The sequence below is a fragment of the Oncorhynchus gorbuscha genome, linkage group LG12 (genome assembly GCF_021184085.1).
Source record: "Oncorhynchus gorbuscha isolate QuinsamMale2020 ecotype Even-year linkage group LG12, OgorEven_v1.0, whole genome shotgun sequence".
Taxonomy (NCBI): Eukaryota; Metazoa; Chordata; class Actinopteri; order Salmoniformes; family Salmonidae; genus Oncorhynchus; species Oncorhynchus gorbuscha.
Window position 1 is genome coordinate 55,890,068 of NC_060184.1, and position 17,672 is coordinate 55,907,739.

Here is a 17,672-nt window from a genome sequence, read left to right on the forward strand (position 1 = left end):
ATTCAGAGGGTTAAAAGGTGGTGAAAAGTTTTGATTGATACTGCTATTTCTACTTCAGCTCTCCTTGCATGCTAGTATATACCATAGGCTTCCAGTCATTGTGCTAGCGCTAGTTAGCTTTGGCTTGTGAAATGACCTAAAACTTACTTCATATTCGACACAGAGACATGAACATTCATCTGACTCTAGGGAAGTAGATAAAGGGTATCATTGCCAAAATCCTGAAGTATCCCTTTAATTTCCATCCAAAAAGCAGGGATGTGCTCTTTCCATCAGACATGATAGAGTAGTACCTCCTTCTGTCATCCATTTCTTTGCTCACACACCTTGCTGCTTGCATCCCCCTCCCTCCCTCTCCCGTTCTCAGGCCAGGAACACGACACAGCCAGCCCTGGGTTGAAGCTGTCTTCATTTAAGAACCCCAATCCTGCTGTCTTCATTTAAGAACCCCAATCCTGCATAACCTTAACAACTGTTACCAACTAATACTGGCCTGCAGCCTCCCGGCTGGCCGCATGGCACGTCCCTCAAACACAGTTAAATCCTCTGCCCTGCTCTTCCAGCTACTTCTAATAGGATGGACGTGTTTAACTATACCTGATCAGAAGGAGCTCGGGTTAGTTTAAGGGTGAGGAACTAGGGTTAGTTTTGGGGTGAGGAACTAGGGTTAGTTTTGGGGTGAGGAACTAGGGTTAGTTTTGGGGTGAGGAACTAGGGTTAGTTTTGGGGTGAGGAACTAGGGTTAGTTTTGGGGTGAGGAACTAGGGTTAGTTTTGGGGTGAGGAACTAGGGTTAGTTTTGGGGTGAGGAACTAGGGTTAGTTTTGGGGTGAGGATCTAGGGTTAGTTTTGGGGTGAGGATCTAGGGTTAGTTTTGGGGTGAGGATCTAGGGTTAGTTTTGGGGTGGGGATCTAGGGTTAGTTTTGGGGTGGGGATCTAGGGTTAGTTTTGGGGTGGGGATCTAGGGTTAGTTTTGGGGTGGGGATCTAGGGTTAGTTTTGGGGTGGGGATCTAGGGTTAGTTTTGGGGTGAGGATCTAGGGTTAGTTTTAGGATCTAGGGTTAGGGTTAAGGTTTTCGGGTTGGAGAAAATAGGATTTAGAATGGGACTGAATTTTGTGTCCCTACAAGGTTAGTTGTACAAGACTGTGTGTCTGATTGTCCAGTGCAGCCTGCCTAATAGGATGAGATGGAGACATTCTGGCATGCCTCTGGAGAACAGTGCAGCTATTGAACCATTCAACAATGTATTTTTATATTTTCCACGAACAGCGTTTCGCTCCCGGATCCAGGAGGATTTCAGTATTAATATTGAACAAAATGTAATGTTTGAGTGCACGAGAGTTTTCCGTGCCAACTGTTTAATACACTGTAATTATACACTGTCCATGAAACATACTGCGGCTGTGTTGTGTGTGTGTGTGTGTGTATTATTATGGGGGGTGTCGGGTGTCTGTGGTACATTTTGCTGTTCCTAGTATGTCTCAATCTCTCCCCCATCCATCTCTTCCCCCTCTGTTTTGCTCTGTCTAACCAGGAAGCATCACAGCAGAAATATTTGGACACATGTTTTATGGACTGGAAGAGCATACTCTTCTGTCACCGTGTTCTCTTTATTGGGTGCGTGCGCGCACATGTGAAAACAAGGTAGTGTCCCCTTAAAACCGCACGTGACCACTAATGACACGGCATGCCTTTAAAAACAGCCTGCGTCGGAGGCGTGAGTCACTGCCACGGTGAATTAGGGAGACCCAGCGCTCAGATACACTCATTCAGGGCTCAGACTCACGGACTGAGGGGATCTAAGGTTGGATTTAGAGGAGTTGTGGATAAAGGGGGCAGAGTGGTGTGGTATACATGTGTGTTTTCTTTTCTCGCTTGGCGATTCAGTAGTTGGTCACTGGAAGTATGTGGGACTCTAGATGTCCCACTTGCTGTGTTCACTATCAGGCCACTCCCAGGAGAGGGCACCAGTGAGCTCAGAACCTGGTCCCGCTACATACCTGTGCATACAGGAGCCAGGGTTTACAGCCACAATATGTTCATTCAGTTAGGAGGAGCATATAAGCATTTCCAATCTGATAATATTGATAATTCCACAATGCTGTTGTAGGCCAGTGCAAGACATGTGGCTTTATGAAGGTAAGTCAGTTGAGTCTATTTAACTTAATTGAGTATTAGATGGTTCTGGTAAGACCTGGATGAACTTGGTTGATGAACCTGAATTTAAACTTGGCACATCGTGACAACAGATTGGCACAGCAGGGTTTACATAGTGCTTCACTAGGGTCAGATGGATTTGCTCTATAAAAATAGGACTTCCAAAAAAGGACTCATTAATTAGGGCTGAGAATTGCGGGGGACCTCACGATACGGAATTCGATACTGTGATTTTATTGTGATTTGTTTTTCCAAACATATTGCTAACTATATGTCTGCTGCAGAGGGATGAGAGAGAGATGTGAGAACATGTGTTTTGACCCGTCATGGAAATAAGTGCGGAAAACAAATTGTCTCCCTATTTTAAAAAGGTGGAGAACAAGCCATGAAGGTTTTGGCGCAGGTACAGCCAACTAGGAGGAGGATCTGTCTGTGTGTGTGTGTGTGTGTGTGTGTGTGTGTGTGTGTGTGTGTGTGTGTGTGGGGGGGGTGCGGTAGGCCTATACTCCTCCAGGCCAGTGTCTGGCCTCCACAGAGAGAACTCAATCTCCCAACAGCACGCTGGGGCTGTCAGACTCCCAGCCGCTACCGATCCCGACCAATATGGTTTTTGGTGGTCCGACTTTTTTGGGGGGGGGACAAAACATAGCGATACTGATATCTGCCGATATAATATTTTACAGAAGGAAACTAAAGTGTCATTTTTCCACTCTGAATTTCCATAAATTGCCATCTAAAAGAGCAATTGTACAATAATTATGCTTTAAATGTTGATTTCATACATTGTGATAATGACACATCATGAGAATGGCCAGAAGTGTTCAGATCAGCATGAGATTCCCTTTTCTCATCCTATTTATTCAATATCGGTTATCGTTGAGTTATTTACCATATAGCTGTAAAAGGCCAATATCAGACGATCATACTGGTGAACCAATCTATCGGTCGGGCTCTAAACTCTTAGATAAACCTAAAACAGTTCTTAGGCTGTCCACCCTTGTTGGTTCCAGGTAGAACCCTTTTGGTTTCAAGTAGAACCATTTTGGGTTCCGTGTAGAATCTTATCCCCAGGAATCAAAAAGGGACAGCTAAAGAGTGTACTGCCAACCCAGAGAATGTATAGACAGAGCATGCCTGCCTGCAGAAGTCGGCTACTTGCGAAACGCGTGTCCTTTTCCCGACTCTCTCCGTGTCCCACTTGAGACCACTACACTTTCTTTTCTCTCACGTTGTCTTCATGTTTGGTGCAGCCAAGTGTTGTGTTCCAGACAATGTTTTTTCTCTCAGTACTGGACATTTTGAGTAACCTAGGCTATCATATCTGAACCTCAGAGGAGTGTGTTTTGGTGTCAGAGTTCTGGAGGACAGTATAGTTTTTAATGTCAGAGTAAGAGCGTGTGTCTTCATAACCTGTTTTTCCTCAACCCTTCTGTCTCCTTCTCTTCGACTTCCAGCTGGGTCCCTGGGTCCTCCTCCCATCCTAGCCAAGTCCGGTCTGTTTTTGCTCGTTCCCCCTCAGGCTGTTTTCTCTTCAAATAACTGATGGGACTTCAGGTTTCACACTGAGCAAGACTAAACAAATACAGCGTGTCTCCTAACATGTGATGCAAGCGCTCCTTTGTTTGGTAAGCTGCTGCGGCTTGCCGTGTCCAGGGTGTTTTCCAGCTGTGTTGTAAGAGTAGAGGGGATTCTGGCTGTAGTTGGATATTGGGCCACTAGATGGCAGCAGCACCCTTTCAGGGCACTGTGTGTGTGTTACACATGGGAGAAGTAGAAGGCATACCTTTTCATTGTGATCAGGGTCTTTTCTTCTCCACATGGCAAAGTTGCTTTGCCTCCCCCCTTTACACTCAAACCTGATTCTGTGTGATTTGTACAGAGGAGAACCCAGCCTTGGCTGAATAAAGCATCTTGACTTGAACTGTCTTGAAGTTCAGTGGTTACTGGCCTTTCGGGCGCCGTAAAAATCTCAGGTGCTCTCGGTGCCGCGGTACGCTTCCTGGCCTTCCCAAGGCCCCGGACGGAAAGATGGATCCCACTTTGATTTGGGAAAATTTCTGTAATTCCTCCTAGGGATGCCGTCTGATATTCCTGAATCCTGCAGAACTAGAAGGCAGGCAGATCAATCTCCCTAACAAGTCCCCCTCTGTCTCCGTCTGTCATTCTAATCACACTGGTATGACTATACCTTAGCCCTGTCCCTTACCCTGCTCTGTGACTGTGAAATACAGGGCTGGTTTAGCGCGGGTCAATTCTTTTGACATGAGCTCAGTTGCTGCAGCTTTTGTCCTCTGTGTTCAGAGCTGTTGGAGAGATCTTGTAGGATCCTGTGGTCCAGGCCTGAGGAGCCTGCTGTCGCTGAGCTGCACCTTCTCTGTCCCAAATGGCGCCCTATTCCCTATGTAGTGTACTACTTTTGACTCGAGCATTGTTGGCCGTAGTGCACTAGAAAGTTAACCTGGTGCCATTTGGGACTTACACCGAGTCTCTGCTGGTCTCTTTAGCGTTTTTTTATTGGGATATATGTAGGCTTATGGTGTGGAACAGGACTGAACTTTGATTGCACTTGACGGTTTGGTCTATACATTTACGTGTGTGTGTGTGTGTGTGTGTGTGTGTGTGTGTGTGTGTGTGTGTGTGTGTGTGTGTGTGTGTGTGTGTGTGTGTGTGTGTGTGTGTGTGTGTGTGTGTGTGTGTGTGTGTGTGTGTGTGTGTGTAGAAAGACAGCTGTGCTCCAAATCTAGCAGGCGTAACAAAGGAGCTGCGTGGTCTGAACTGTCCCACGTCCTCCACATCCCCCTCGGAAGGGAAAAGTCATACGTCCTTTACTGTTGTTCTGTGAGTTCAGCACGTCTTACCTCCGTATTTCAAAAACTTCTGGCCCGAAAAACGTCAAACTCCTGGAACCCAACGTGTGTGTGTGAAGTGACCGGGTTTTGGGTCTGCCTGCAGTCTTTCCCGTGTGATGTTGCTGAGGCGATATTTTCCTGGAGGGTCGTCCCCAAGGGTTGTCCCCAAGGTGCGTTCACAACCCGGCGTGTCAGACACCGTTACGCAACATGAGCTAGCGTCTCCGCTGATTTACACCCAGCAGCTTCAAACACAGCTAAAGCCCCAAGCCACATAGAACTCAGCTCTGCTTGTGTCGTTCCTGAGGCTGAATAGTTAGTGCACGCTCCAACACCCTTTGACACCGTGTTCTGGGCTCCGCTGGGGTGGTCCAACGGAGTGTGTGTTTGTGTTAGACCTGCTGAAGGGGCTCCTGAAGGAGGTATTTTGGCCTTAGAGAGTGCAGTGCGTGGTGGATCTGCCTGGAAGCTCGTCTGCGTGTTAGCGTTGTTAGCTAGCTAGCTGCCTGCAGCCGCAGCCAAACGGCCCGGTCAGAACCCTCACTCCGCATGGGACCAATAGCTGTCAGAAGTCAGCCGCCACCATAGGAACAATGTAGCAGGGAAGGAGACCAGGAAGGAGGGGACCAGATACAGTAGGTGGCTGTGGCTCATTTGAGGGATTTGTCTACTCTAGCTGTTCTTTCTGCCTTTAAGCCATCCTGTGTTGTATGATATGGGGTTCAGACAGAGAGTGGAGCAGACTGGACTTTGGGGAACCAAGTCTAGGGTGGGTTATTGAGCCCTATGTTAGGCAGGAGCCTTAGGTTAAATGTTATTGGCTGGCCACCGTTCTCTACATTTAAAGCCGAGCTTTGATGACTGCCTAGGCTGCTGAAGGCCTGAGCAGCATGGTTAGCAAGGGAGGAAGGATAGGGAGAGGGACATGGTAGGTAGTTGCCCCTGGGGCCTAATGAAGGGACCAGGGGGAGAAATGGAGGGGATGGGGGGTCATACAGGAGAGTGTGTGTGGTAGGGAACAGTAAAGTGTTTAATAAGCAAGGTGTGAGTCGAGGCCAGCCAGGAGTAGAGGGTTGAGGAGGGGTGGATGAAAGACTGGGGTCTCCTAGGGGATGCCACCACAGTCCCAGTGTGTGTGTGTGTGTGCCCCTAATGCCGGCCTGCTGCTGTTCTACAGTAGCAGCACCTGCCTGTGTCTGCTGGGGTTAGCTGGAGTACAGAGGTCAATAGGTAATGTCCTCTGAGGCCTCCGCGAACCCCAGACCCAGTGCTCTGACTCAATAACTACAGCTAGCGCTCTGAGACATTCCCACCTGCACAGACATCACACATGATATGTCATGTTATATTTAAGCAATAAGGCCTGAGGGGTTGTGGTATATGGCCAACATTTTTTGCTTCGTGTCTAAGAATAGCCCTTAGCTGTGGTATATTGGCCATTTTCCACAAACCGCTGAGGTGCCTTTTTAATAAAAAAATTAATAAATGTGACCTTTATCTAACAAGGCAAGTTAGTTAAGAACAAATTCTTATTTACAATGACGGCCAAACCCAGACAATGCTGGGCCAATTGTGCGCTGCCTTATGTGACGCCCAATCACGGCCGGTTGTGATACAGCCTGGATTCGAACCAGGGTGTCTGTAGTGACGCCTCAAGCAATGCAGTGCCTTAGACCGCTGCGCCATTCAGGAGCCCTATTGCTACTATAAATTGGTTAACATCGTAATTAGAAGAGTAAAAATACACATTTTGTCATACCTGTGGTATACGGTCTAATATACCACGGCTGCCAGCCAATCAGCATTCAGGACTCAAACCACCCAGTTTATACAGCGCTTGAGAAAGCCTGAGTGTGAGCATTTGTTGGTGTGTGCGTGCATGCATGGCAAATGTCTGTATTGAGGATGTTTGTGTACTGTAGGGGTGTGGATGATACTTCCTCTGTTGTCCTGACTCATGACATTCCTCAAATTCTCCACCTTGATAGGGAATTCCAAAATGGGGACACACACATCTTTCAGGGATAGAGGGTATATCCAGGAATCTTGTTCCAATTAGCTTAGCAGTACATGAGCTGTTTTTCCCTCGCTGGGTTTAATAGGCCAGAGCTGTGTGTGTGTGTATTTGTGTGTCTGAGGGGGTAGATTAACAGCCAAATGATTTTCTTAGTTTTGTTTTTGTGTTTTTAATTTTCCCCTCGTTCTCTCCATTTTCTCTGTGGATGGGTTCACAGTTCACTGGTTGTATTTACAAAGTGCTGCATTTCTAGGCTCATTTGATTTTTCACAGGTCTGGTCTGCAGTGTTCTCCCTTGAGCCGGATTGTGTTTCCTATGTTTCCGCTGGCCGTTGAAAGGGGGGATAATGAAGGTCTGGAAAAGTGTGTGTGTGTGTGTTTGCCTGTCCTTTTGTGTGTGTGTGTGTGTGTGTTCACAGTTGACCCTCCGTGATTACGAACCAACACATTTTTGCTATCATCTGCTGAATAACTTCCTTCATTGATGCGTACATCCGCTTTCTTCCAGGTCCACACACACACACACACACACACACACACACACACACACACACACACACACACACACACACACACACACACACACACACACACACACACACACACACACACACACACACACACACACACACACACACACACACACTTGTGCGTGTGGCATTGGGTGCGTTGAAGCGCAGTGCCTAAATTCCTGCCCTCTCTCTTTTAGGGAACACCGGCCACCCATGGTATAAATCCTGGAGAGAGACACCTTGGACTGGGGGTGACAGAGGAGAGGAAAGGAGACTGAACCTACCCTCGACCCTTCCCTTGCCTGCTGCTGCAGTGTGGCAGTGCTATTTTCATTCTCACTCTGATATTCCACACCCAGGCAGGAACCATGCCGGCCCTGTCCACCGGATCTGGAAATTACTCGGGTACCGAATGATGTGATGAACCCTGTTTCCTTTCAGCTGTGCACACTAAACCCCGTTCCCTATTCACGATGCACACTAAACCCCGTTCCCTATTCACGATGCACACTAAACCCCATTCCCTATTCACGATGCACACTAAACCCTGTTCCCTATTCACGATGCACATCTTCCTACCTGTTTTATCCCCTTTATACACTGCACTAACTCTGTGCCCTTAAGGCTGTTCACACTCAGCCTTAAGGCTGTTCCAATACGCTGGATTCTGTCTCCACTGTAGGTTTTTACAAAGAAGCATAGTTCATACAGTTCCTTCAAAGTATTCATACCCCTTGATTTATTCCACATTTTGATGTGCTATAGCCAAAATGGATGAAACATTTAATTTATCATTAATTGTTTTATCTCTCACCGTACACTCGATACACCATGATGACAAAGTTAAAACATGTTTTTAGGAATGTTTGCTAATTTATGTCAAATTAAATACACGTCTAATTTACGTAAGTATTCACACCCTTGAGTCAATATTTTGTAGATGTTCTTTTGGCAGTCTCTAAAGTCTCTAAAAGCTTTCCACACCTGGATTGGGCAACATTTGCCCATTTATTCTTATCAAAATGATTCAATCTCTGTCAAATTGGTTGTTGATCATTGCTAGACAACCATTTTCAGGTCTTGCCATAGATTTAAGTCATAACTGTAACTCGGCCACTGTCTTCTTGGTTAACAACTCCAGTGCATAGTCGTGGCCAAAAGTTTTGCGAATGACACAAATATTCATTTTCACGAAGTTTGCTGCTTCAGTGTCTTTAGATATTTTTGTCAGATGTTACTATGGAAGTATGATTACAAGCAATTCATACGTGTCAAAGGCTTTAATGACAATTACATGAAGGTGATGCAAAGAGTCAATATTTGCAGTGTTGACCCTTCTTTTTCAAGACCTCTGCAATCCACCCTGGCAGGCTGTCAATTAACTTCTGGGCCACATCCTGACTGATGGCAGCCCATTGTTACTTAATCAATGCTTGGAGTTTGTCAGAATTTGTGGGTTTTTGGTTTGTCCACCTGCCTCTTGAGGATTGACCACAAGTTTTCAATAGAATTAAGGTCTGGGGAGTTTCCTAGCCATGGACCCAAAATATCGATGTTTTGTTCCCCGAGCCACTTAGTTATCACTTTTGCCTTATGGCAAGGTGCTCCATCATGCTGGAAAAGGCATTGTTCGTCACCAAACTGTTCCTGGATGGTTGGGAGAAGTTGCTCTCGGAGGATGTGTTTGTACCATTCTTTATTCATGGCTGTGTTCTTAGGCAAAATTGTGAGTGAGCCCACTCCCTTGGCTCCCTTGGCTGAGAAGCAACCCCACACATGAGGATGCTCAGGATGCTTTACTGTTGGCATGACACAGGACTGATGGTAGCACTCACCTTGTCTTTTTTCCGGATGCCCCAAACAATCGGAAAGGGGATTCATCAGAGAAAATGACTTTACCCCAGTCCTCAGCAGTCCAATCGCTGTACCTTTTACAGAATATCAGTCTGTTCCTGATGTTTTTCCTGGAGAGAAGTGGCTACTTTGCTGCCCTTCTTGACACCTGGCCATCCTCAAAGTCTTCGCCTCACTGTGCGTGCAGATGCACTCACACCTGCCTGCTGCCATTCCTGAGCAAGCTCTCTACTGGTGGTGCCCCGATCCCGCAGCTGAATCAACTTTAGGAGACAGTCCTGGTGCTTGCTGGACTTTCTTGGTCGCCCTGAAGCCTTCTTCACAACAATTGAACCGCTCTCCTTGAAGTTCTTGATGATCCGATAAATGGTTGATTTAGGTGCAATCTTACTGGCAGCAGTATCCTTGCCTGTGAAGCCGGTTTTGTGCAACGCAATGATGACGGCACGTGTTTCCTTGCAGGTAACCATGGTTGACAGAGGAAGAACAGTGATTCCAAGCACCACCCTCCTTTTGAAGCTTCTATTCTGTTATTCAAACTCAATCAGCATGACGAGTGATCTCCAGTCTTGTCCTCGTCAACACACCTGTGTTAACGAGAGAATCACTGACAGGATGTCAGCTGGTCCTTTTGTGGCAGGGCTGAAATGCAGTGGAAATGATTTTTTTGGGTTCATTTGCATGGTATAGAGGGACTTTGCAATTCATTGGAATTCATCTGATCACTATTCATAACATTCTGGAGTATATGCAAATTGCCATCATACAAACTGAGGCAGCAGACTTTGTGATAATGAATATTATTGTCATTCTCAACTTTTGGCCACAACTGTAGATTTGGCCTTGTGTTTTAGGTTGTTGTCCTACTGAAATGTGAATTAATCTCCCAGTGTCTGTTGGAAAGCAGACTGAACCAGGTTTTCCTCTAGGATTTGCCTGTGCTTAGCTCCATTCTATTTCTTTTTATCCTGTAAAACTCTGCAGTCCTTAACGATAACAAACATACCCATAACATGATGCAGCCACCACAATGCTTGAAAATATGGAGAGTGGTACTGTAATGTGTTGTATTGGATTTGCCCCAAACATAATGCTTTGTATTCAGGACCAAAAGGTAATTGCTTTGCCATGGTTGTTTGCAGTATTACTTTAGTTCCTTGTTGCAAACAGGATGCATGTTTTGGAATATTTGTATTCTGTACATGGTATGAGGGCCAGATTGGGAATTTAGTCAGGACACCGGGACTAACACCCCTAGTCCTACGATAAGTGCCATGGGATCTTTAGTGACCACAGACAGTCAGGACAGTTGTTTAACGTCCCACCCAAAAGACGTTTCCTCCCTCTTCGGGAAAACTGATTTATGAAGGATGCCACAAATGTACACCATTCAAAATATAATTAAGAACTTCACCATGCATAAAGGGATATTCAATGTCTGTTTAAAACAAAAAATGTATCCCCTGTCATGTTTAACGCTATTATTGCTCATAGAGTGAGTCTAGTCTATGTAACTTATTATATAACTTGTTAAGTACATTTTTACTCCTGAACTTTTTTAGGCGTGCCATAACAAAGGGGTTGAATACTTATCAAGACATTTGAGCTCTTTTACATTTGTATTCATTTGTATATAAAAAAAGTTTTTTAAACTTAAAAAAAAAACATGTAGCCCAATGAGAAGAAAATGGAAATGTGATCTATTTTAAATTCAGGCTGTAACACAACAAAATGTGGAAAAAGTCGAGGTGTCTGAATACTTTCTTAAACTTTTCTCTTGAACTCCGTTACTACCTCGACACTGAACCCTGTCCCCTATGCACTACAATGAACCCTGTCCCCTATGCACTACAATGAACCCTGTCCCCTATGCACTACAATGAACCCTGTCCCCTATGCACTACAATGAACCCTGTCCCCTATGCACTACAATGAATCCTATCAACCAAGATGTTACAATAGCACAGTGACCTGGTTCACCCCTTTCCTGATGTTCTCCAGGCCCCACAGGTCCCATATGTTCTCACAGGTGTTCACAGCAGACAAATGAGCACTCACACACCTCAGTGATGTCTATCACATACGTCCTTCCGTCATGTGTCTGTGTCTCTCGTGATGATGTCAGAGAGGGAGACATGTCAGGTCTTTTAACATGCAGGCAGATGACATCAGAGGTTAGGGGTCAAGGCTTGCTTTAATTAGAGCCTGTGTGTGTGTGTGTGTGTGTGTGTGTGTGTGTGTGTGTGTGTGTGTGTGTGTGTGTGTGTGTGTGTGTGTGTGTGTGTGTGTGTGTGTGTGTGTGTGTGTGTGTGTGTGTGTGTGTGTGTGTGTGTGTGTGTGTGTGTGTGTGTGTGTGTGTGTGTGTGCGTGCAGGCGCATTCACCTCTCCCCTCTCTTGTCCCTTCTCTCATCTCTCTCTCAACCACAACCCAAAAAAAGAGGAGCAAAAGGACAAAGAGGTGGATGAAAAAGAGAGGGCGGACGGACCAACGACAGACACGGGGAAAAAGAAAGTTGATGGATAAAGAGTGTGTTCGTCTCGGCTGTCCAGGCTTTGACAGAGTTTACGTAGCCGTTGTGGAAATTCGTATAGCAAAGTGAAAAGCCAGACCATCAATTACTATTATAGTCATTTTAGGCAATTACTGGCACAGACCCTGTTTCCAAATAAAACATGTAAGGGCTCTCTCCTCTGCCCCATCCCTCTATCCCTCCATCTTTCATCCCTCCATCTCTATCCAATTCCCTCCATCTCCTCATCCTTCCTTCCTCAATCAGTTTCTTAGAGCCACAGGCCACAGAGCTGTGGACAATGTCGTGACTGATGTTAGGATTCCTGGTGTAGATGACAGATTCCGCTCCCCGTGTCAACTTGTGTCTAGTAACACTAATGTTACTAGAAGAGGGCTGTGTGAGTAGCTCAGGGAGGAGTGTGACAGAGTGTAAGGCTGCAGAACTGACCGATTCGTCACCTTGTGACAACCCGTGTCTGGGGGAAGTGATGTTACAGGAAGGAGTATTGTAGAGCGAGGGCAGATTGTTGTGAGTGGTCTCAGCCTAGTGAGGAAGGTGGGAGGCAGAGGTTCATCTGTGTGTTTTAAGAGATTACTAATCTGCCTTGTAGATGGTGACTGGTTAATAATCAGTGTAATTGTCATTTTAGCAGAGTTAGAAGACATGGATTTAGGAGGTACAGCTGCATAAGTGAGGGGGCGTAGGGGTGAGAAAGTATTTATGCATTGGGATTTGGAAGTGTCATTTTTTTATACTAATCTGGTAATATCTATCATATGTATACAACAACGTGTAAAGTGTTGGTCCCATGTTTCATAAGATCCCACACGTTTGTTTTACATCCCAGTTAGTGTAGAGGAGGAGTGGGAGGGGGGTGCTGAGGAGTATTTCTGTCTGTAATGAAGTCCTTTTGTGGGGAAAAACAAATTCTGATTGTCTCTGCCTGCCTTCCCAGTGGGTGGGCCTATGCCCTCCCAGGCTGCGCCCCTGCCCAGTCATGTGAAATCTATAGAGCCTAATTTATTTATTTAAATTGACTGATTTCCTTCTATGAACTCTAACTCAGTAAAAACCTTTGAAATGGTTGTGTTTCTATTTTTGTTCAGTACATATTAGATGTCCAGACAATTAGTAGACATGTAGAATGATCTAGGTAGATGGTGCCCTTTGTAGGATTTCCCATCACATTCAAACAGGGAAATCTGTGGTCATTTAGTGCTACTGGTGTTGGGGGCTGGTAGGTAGCTGGTGGGTTTGGCAGTGTCAGAGATCAAGAGGACTATCGCGCTCACCAAAACGTCTCTGTACGCTGTCCCTGATGAGGTGAAAAGAATAAAAACACTTTTAACATAAAGCTTTATGCATCATATTTTTGAGTGCGGACCATCACCCCTTTTTATTTGTGTCAGAGATCTGACAGACAGGCAGGTGACTGACACATTTATCCCTCCCTCCCTGAGGACCTGGACAGCACAGCTGACCACCAGAACTTATGGTGTCTCACCAGGAGCAATTAAGATGTTATCCAGCCTCAGCCTACTCCATCACTCTGTCTGAAACTCATATCACCACCAAGCAGCTGCTGAAATAACAGCGCTACACAGTACAGACTTATTAATGCTAATATTTTCCCCCGACTGAAAGGGCTGAGGTGTGTGTGTGTGTGTGTGGTGTGTGTGTGTGTGTGTGTGTGTGTACGAACTAAGTGCAGCTCTTTATCCGGTGTGTGTATCTAAAATGTTATGGAATATTTGGAGAATAAATATGGGGTGAGTAGACGGATGGTACAGAAAGTGCTCCCTACTTAGGAACATGTTGTCTCTCACTTTCTCTCTCTGTCTCTCTCAGTTCAATTCAAGGGGGTTTATTGGCATGGGAAACATATGTTTACATTGCCAAAGCAAGTGAAATAGATAATAAACAAAAATGAAATGATATTCTCTCCCCTTCTTTCGCCGCGGGAGCGGCCTTTCATACCGGCTCAGCTCTGCTCGGCCCAAAATAAACAACAGACCTCTCTCGCAAATTAAGATCTAATAAATGAAACCAAATAATGAAAAAATAAACCTGAAAAACAATAAAAAGCTGGAAAAATGACCTCTAAAATATGACCACGGGGGGAACTAAATGTTCGAAAGGAACGCCGTCCCAGTGTTCAGGTTACTCGGGGCCCTTTTGGTGTGGGACTTTTTAATAAATACTTTGGAAGCAGATTGAGGCGTTTGGTTGATGTTGCTGGCCCCAGGCTTGTGTTTAGAAAAATAAATAAATAAATATATATATGTATATATGTATGTATGTGTGTGTGTTTTAAAATATCAAATCTGTGAGGAGAAGGAATGCGTCCCCAGTAGCGAGGGAGATCGATAGCAGGACCAACTGCTAGGACTGATTTCTAAGAGCCGCTCTCTGACACTTTGTTGGCTGAACATGGGACCTGATACACACACACACACACACACACACACACACACACACACACACACACACACACACACACACACACACACACACACACACACACACACACACACACACACACACACACACACACACACACACACACACACACACACACACATTAATTGACATTCTCACAGAGCGGCCAAGCGGCAGGAAATTGTTTTTTAATTGCGCAGGGTTGATCAAGGGGTCCTGCCACAGTGGGATGTCCTAGAGATGTGCTATGTCACCAATCCGGTTTGCTTAACACTCAACCCCAACCCAGCTACTGTTACCGTCTAGCTCTATGGCGGGGTTATGTTACTGTCTAGCTCTATAGAGGGGTTCTGTTACTGTCTAGCTCTATAGAGGGGTTCTGTTACTGTCTAGCTCAATAGAGGGGTTCTGTTACTGTCTAGCTCTATAGAGGGGTTCTGTTACTGTCTAGCTCTATAGAGGGGTTCTGTTACTGTCTAGCTCTATAGAGGGGTTCTGTTACTGTCTAGCTCTATAGAGGGGTTCTGTTACTGTCTAGCTCTATAGAGGGGTTCTGTTACTGTCTAGCTCTATAGAGGGGTTCTGTTACTGTCTAGCTCTATAGAGGGGCTATATTACTGTCTAGCTCTATGGAGGGGTTCTGTTACTGTCTAGCTCTATAGAGGGGTTATATTACTGTCTAGCTCTATGGCGGGGCTATGTTACTGTCTAGCTCTATAGAGGGGTTATATTACTGTCTAGCTCTATGGAGGGGTTCTGTTACTGTCTAGCTCTATAGAGGGGTTCTGTTACTGTCTAGCTCAATAGAGGGGTTATGTTACTGTCTAGCTCTATAGAGGGGTTATATTACTGTCTAGCTCTATGGAGGGGTTCTGTTACTGTCTAGCTCAATAGAGGGGTTCTGTTACTGTCTAGCTCTATAGAAGGGTTATATTACTGTCTAGCTCTATGGAGGGGTTCTGTTACTGTCTAGCTCTATAGAGGGGTTCTGTTACTGTCTAGCTCTATAGAGGGGTTATATTACTGTCTAGCTCTATGGAGGGGTTATATTACTGTCTAGCTCTATGGCGGGGTTATATTACTGTCTAGCTCTATAGAGGGGTTCTGTTGCTTTAACCTCAGCCCTTGTCTAACAGTTTCACTGTAGTGGGGTTCTGTTACTTCCTCTACAGACAAACAGTGTTTAATAATCTCTTCCCTTCCTCGTCTTCAGGAAGGATGGAGTTTTATTACAGTCCCAGTTTAGGGAGTTCTAGTACAGTGTTACACCTATGGTTGGGTTCAGTATCGATTCACAGATCAATGCTGTGTCTGTCTAACTTCAAGCTGTCCCTCCTCCAGATCTGTAAAGATCCAGTGTCCTCTTACTCTCCCTGAGAGAGAGATTTATTCAGAGGGGTGCGTTTCCGCCCTGTGTCTGTATGAAGTTAGTGCTAGAGTAGAGAGCAGGCTAATGGGAGTTAGAGTGGAGGAGAGTAATGGTAGTATGGTGCTCGGGGGTGTAATGGAAGCAGGGAGACGGCGCATCGCTCTGTCGGCGGGTTGCCTTGACTCTAACCTCCCGCTCCTGTAGAGAGTTGAGCATCTGTCTGTTGTACGCTACAGATGCTGCTAGTCTGCCTGTCTGTTCTCCTGGAGCGTGCGTGGGTGTGTTCTCCCTCCTGGTGTTTGTGTGCTCTGTGGGGGTGTTTAGCTCCTGATAGCCCCATTTCCTCTCTCCATCTGGGGGTAGAAGGTTATGGCCTCCCTTGTGAGGAAGGAATGGGGGACCATGATCCATCCTCACTTAATCTTGCCCTTGGGGATGGCTGGGTTTACCTCCACAGAGGAAGACCGGGGTGGATGTTTCTGACTGGACAAGAGCATCCTTGTTGTCTGAGCCGGTGTCTATACCTTCTTACACGCTCAGTCTGCATTGAGACTAGCTGAGGATAGCTTGATGCCTTACTGTTTTAGCAGCCAGACGAGAGGGAGTTGCTCTAATGATGTGGTTGCTCTGTAGCCGTGTCACACTAACCGTTATATCCCTTTAGTGGGACATTACAGGACAGTTGTTGTCCTGTAATCAGAGGTTAACCAATCGACAAGCTCGTCTCGGATGTGTTATCACAATACCCCGTTAAAGGGATGCTTCGGGATGTTGTACACAGAAATGGTATCCAAAATGTTCATCTGTCCATGGTTAAGTAGATGAAGGGCCTCATTGGCTGTCCATCAGAGTCCTGCCCAACACCAGCATCCATCTACCCTCCGATAGGCATATCTCAAGACCCTGGGTGTGTCGCAAATTGCACTCCATCCCCTATATACTGTAGTGCACTGTATGGGCCATGGTCAAAAGTAGTGCACTATATAGGGAATTGGGTGCCATTTGGGACGTAGACCCAAGGTCATTCAAGTTTACTATGTTATTCTGGGCCGTACCTGCATGTTTGTTCTATCAAGGTTTACTGGCCCGCGGCCGCATTAAAAGATAAGCAGAGTTTAGCTAGGCTATACTATATACAGCTGGGATAGGTGGGCGCTGGATGCACACAACCTACACATGGAAAACTTTTGAAGACAACTATTTTACCAGATACTCTCTTTTAGTGTGTGTGTGTGCGCACGTGCATGCGTTTTACCAGATACTCTCTTTTAGTGTGTGTGTGTGCTTTACTATAGTAGTGAGTACCAGAAGTCCTCACAATAATAGTAATACAGCAACAATTCAGGGGAGTAAGGACATTTTGCCAGTCCTCACTTGTAAAAAAGACTATTTCAGGCTTAGGGGTTAGGTTTAGGGTTTGGGAAATAAGGTTTTTGAATGGGAATCAATTGTTGGTCCCCAAAATGTCCTCACAAGTATAGTAAGAGACAGCTACGGGCATCTGACTCATTCTGTTTGTATGATTCCAGTCATCCCCTTCTTCCTTCTCATCCAACCTCATCCCACTGCTGTCCAACAAGGCAATGTGTTTAGTAGCCAGGGGTAATGAGAGGTAGATCTCCATATTGTTTATCACTCACTGAGCACCTCTGCCTGCCTTATAGCTTCCACAGATGCACACAGGCAGCACAGCTAATAATGGAGCTATGAGGGATATGACAAGAATGGCCATATTACATTTCTTTTCCATTCTGATGTCAAGAATGTAGAGCATCTGGAATCTGTGGCTGGAGTTGAGAGAGGAGGAGAGGAGAGCACGGCTGCAGAGGTACGCTACGGGAGCACTTTGTCCATTTCCAGACATTTGTCGTCCTCCCAGTCCGCTGCTCAGCCCCCCCCCCTCTCTCTCCCCCCTCTTACCCCCACTCTCTCTCTCTCTCTCTCTCTCTCTCTGTCTCT

General features: G+C 45.8%; 1 protein-coding gene across 2 annotated transcripts in view; it reads left to right on the plus strand.

The window, feature by feature from the left end:
* The window catches only part of mpp7a (MAGUK p55 scaffold protein 7a), a 288,163-nt gene that overhangs the window by 69,412 nt on the left and 201,079 nt on the right, over positions 1-17,672 (plus strand). For both annotated transcript variants that reach the window (XM_046292386.1, XM_046292387.1), the window contains exon 3: positions 7,735-7,942. In XM_046292386.1, coding sequence (XP_046148342.1) covers positions 7,906-7,942 — 37 coding nt within the window. In that variant the 5' untranslated portion in view covers positions 7,735-7,905. The remainder of the gene's footprint in view (positions 1-7,734; positions 7,943-17,672) is intronic.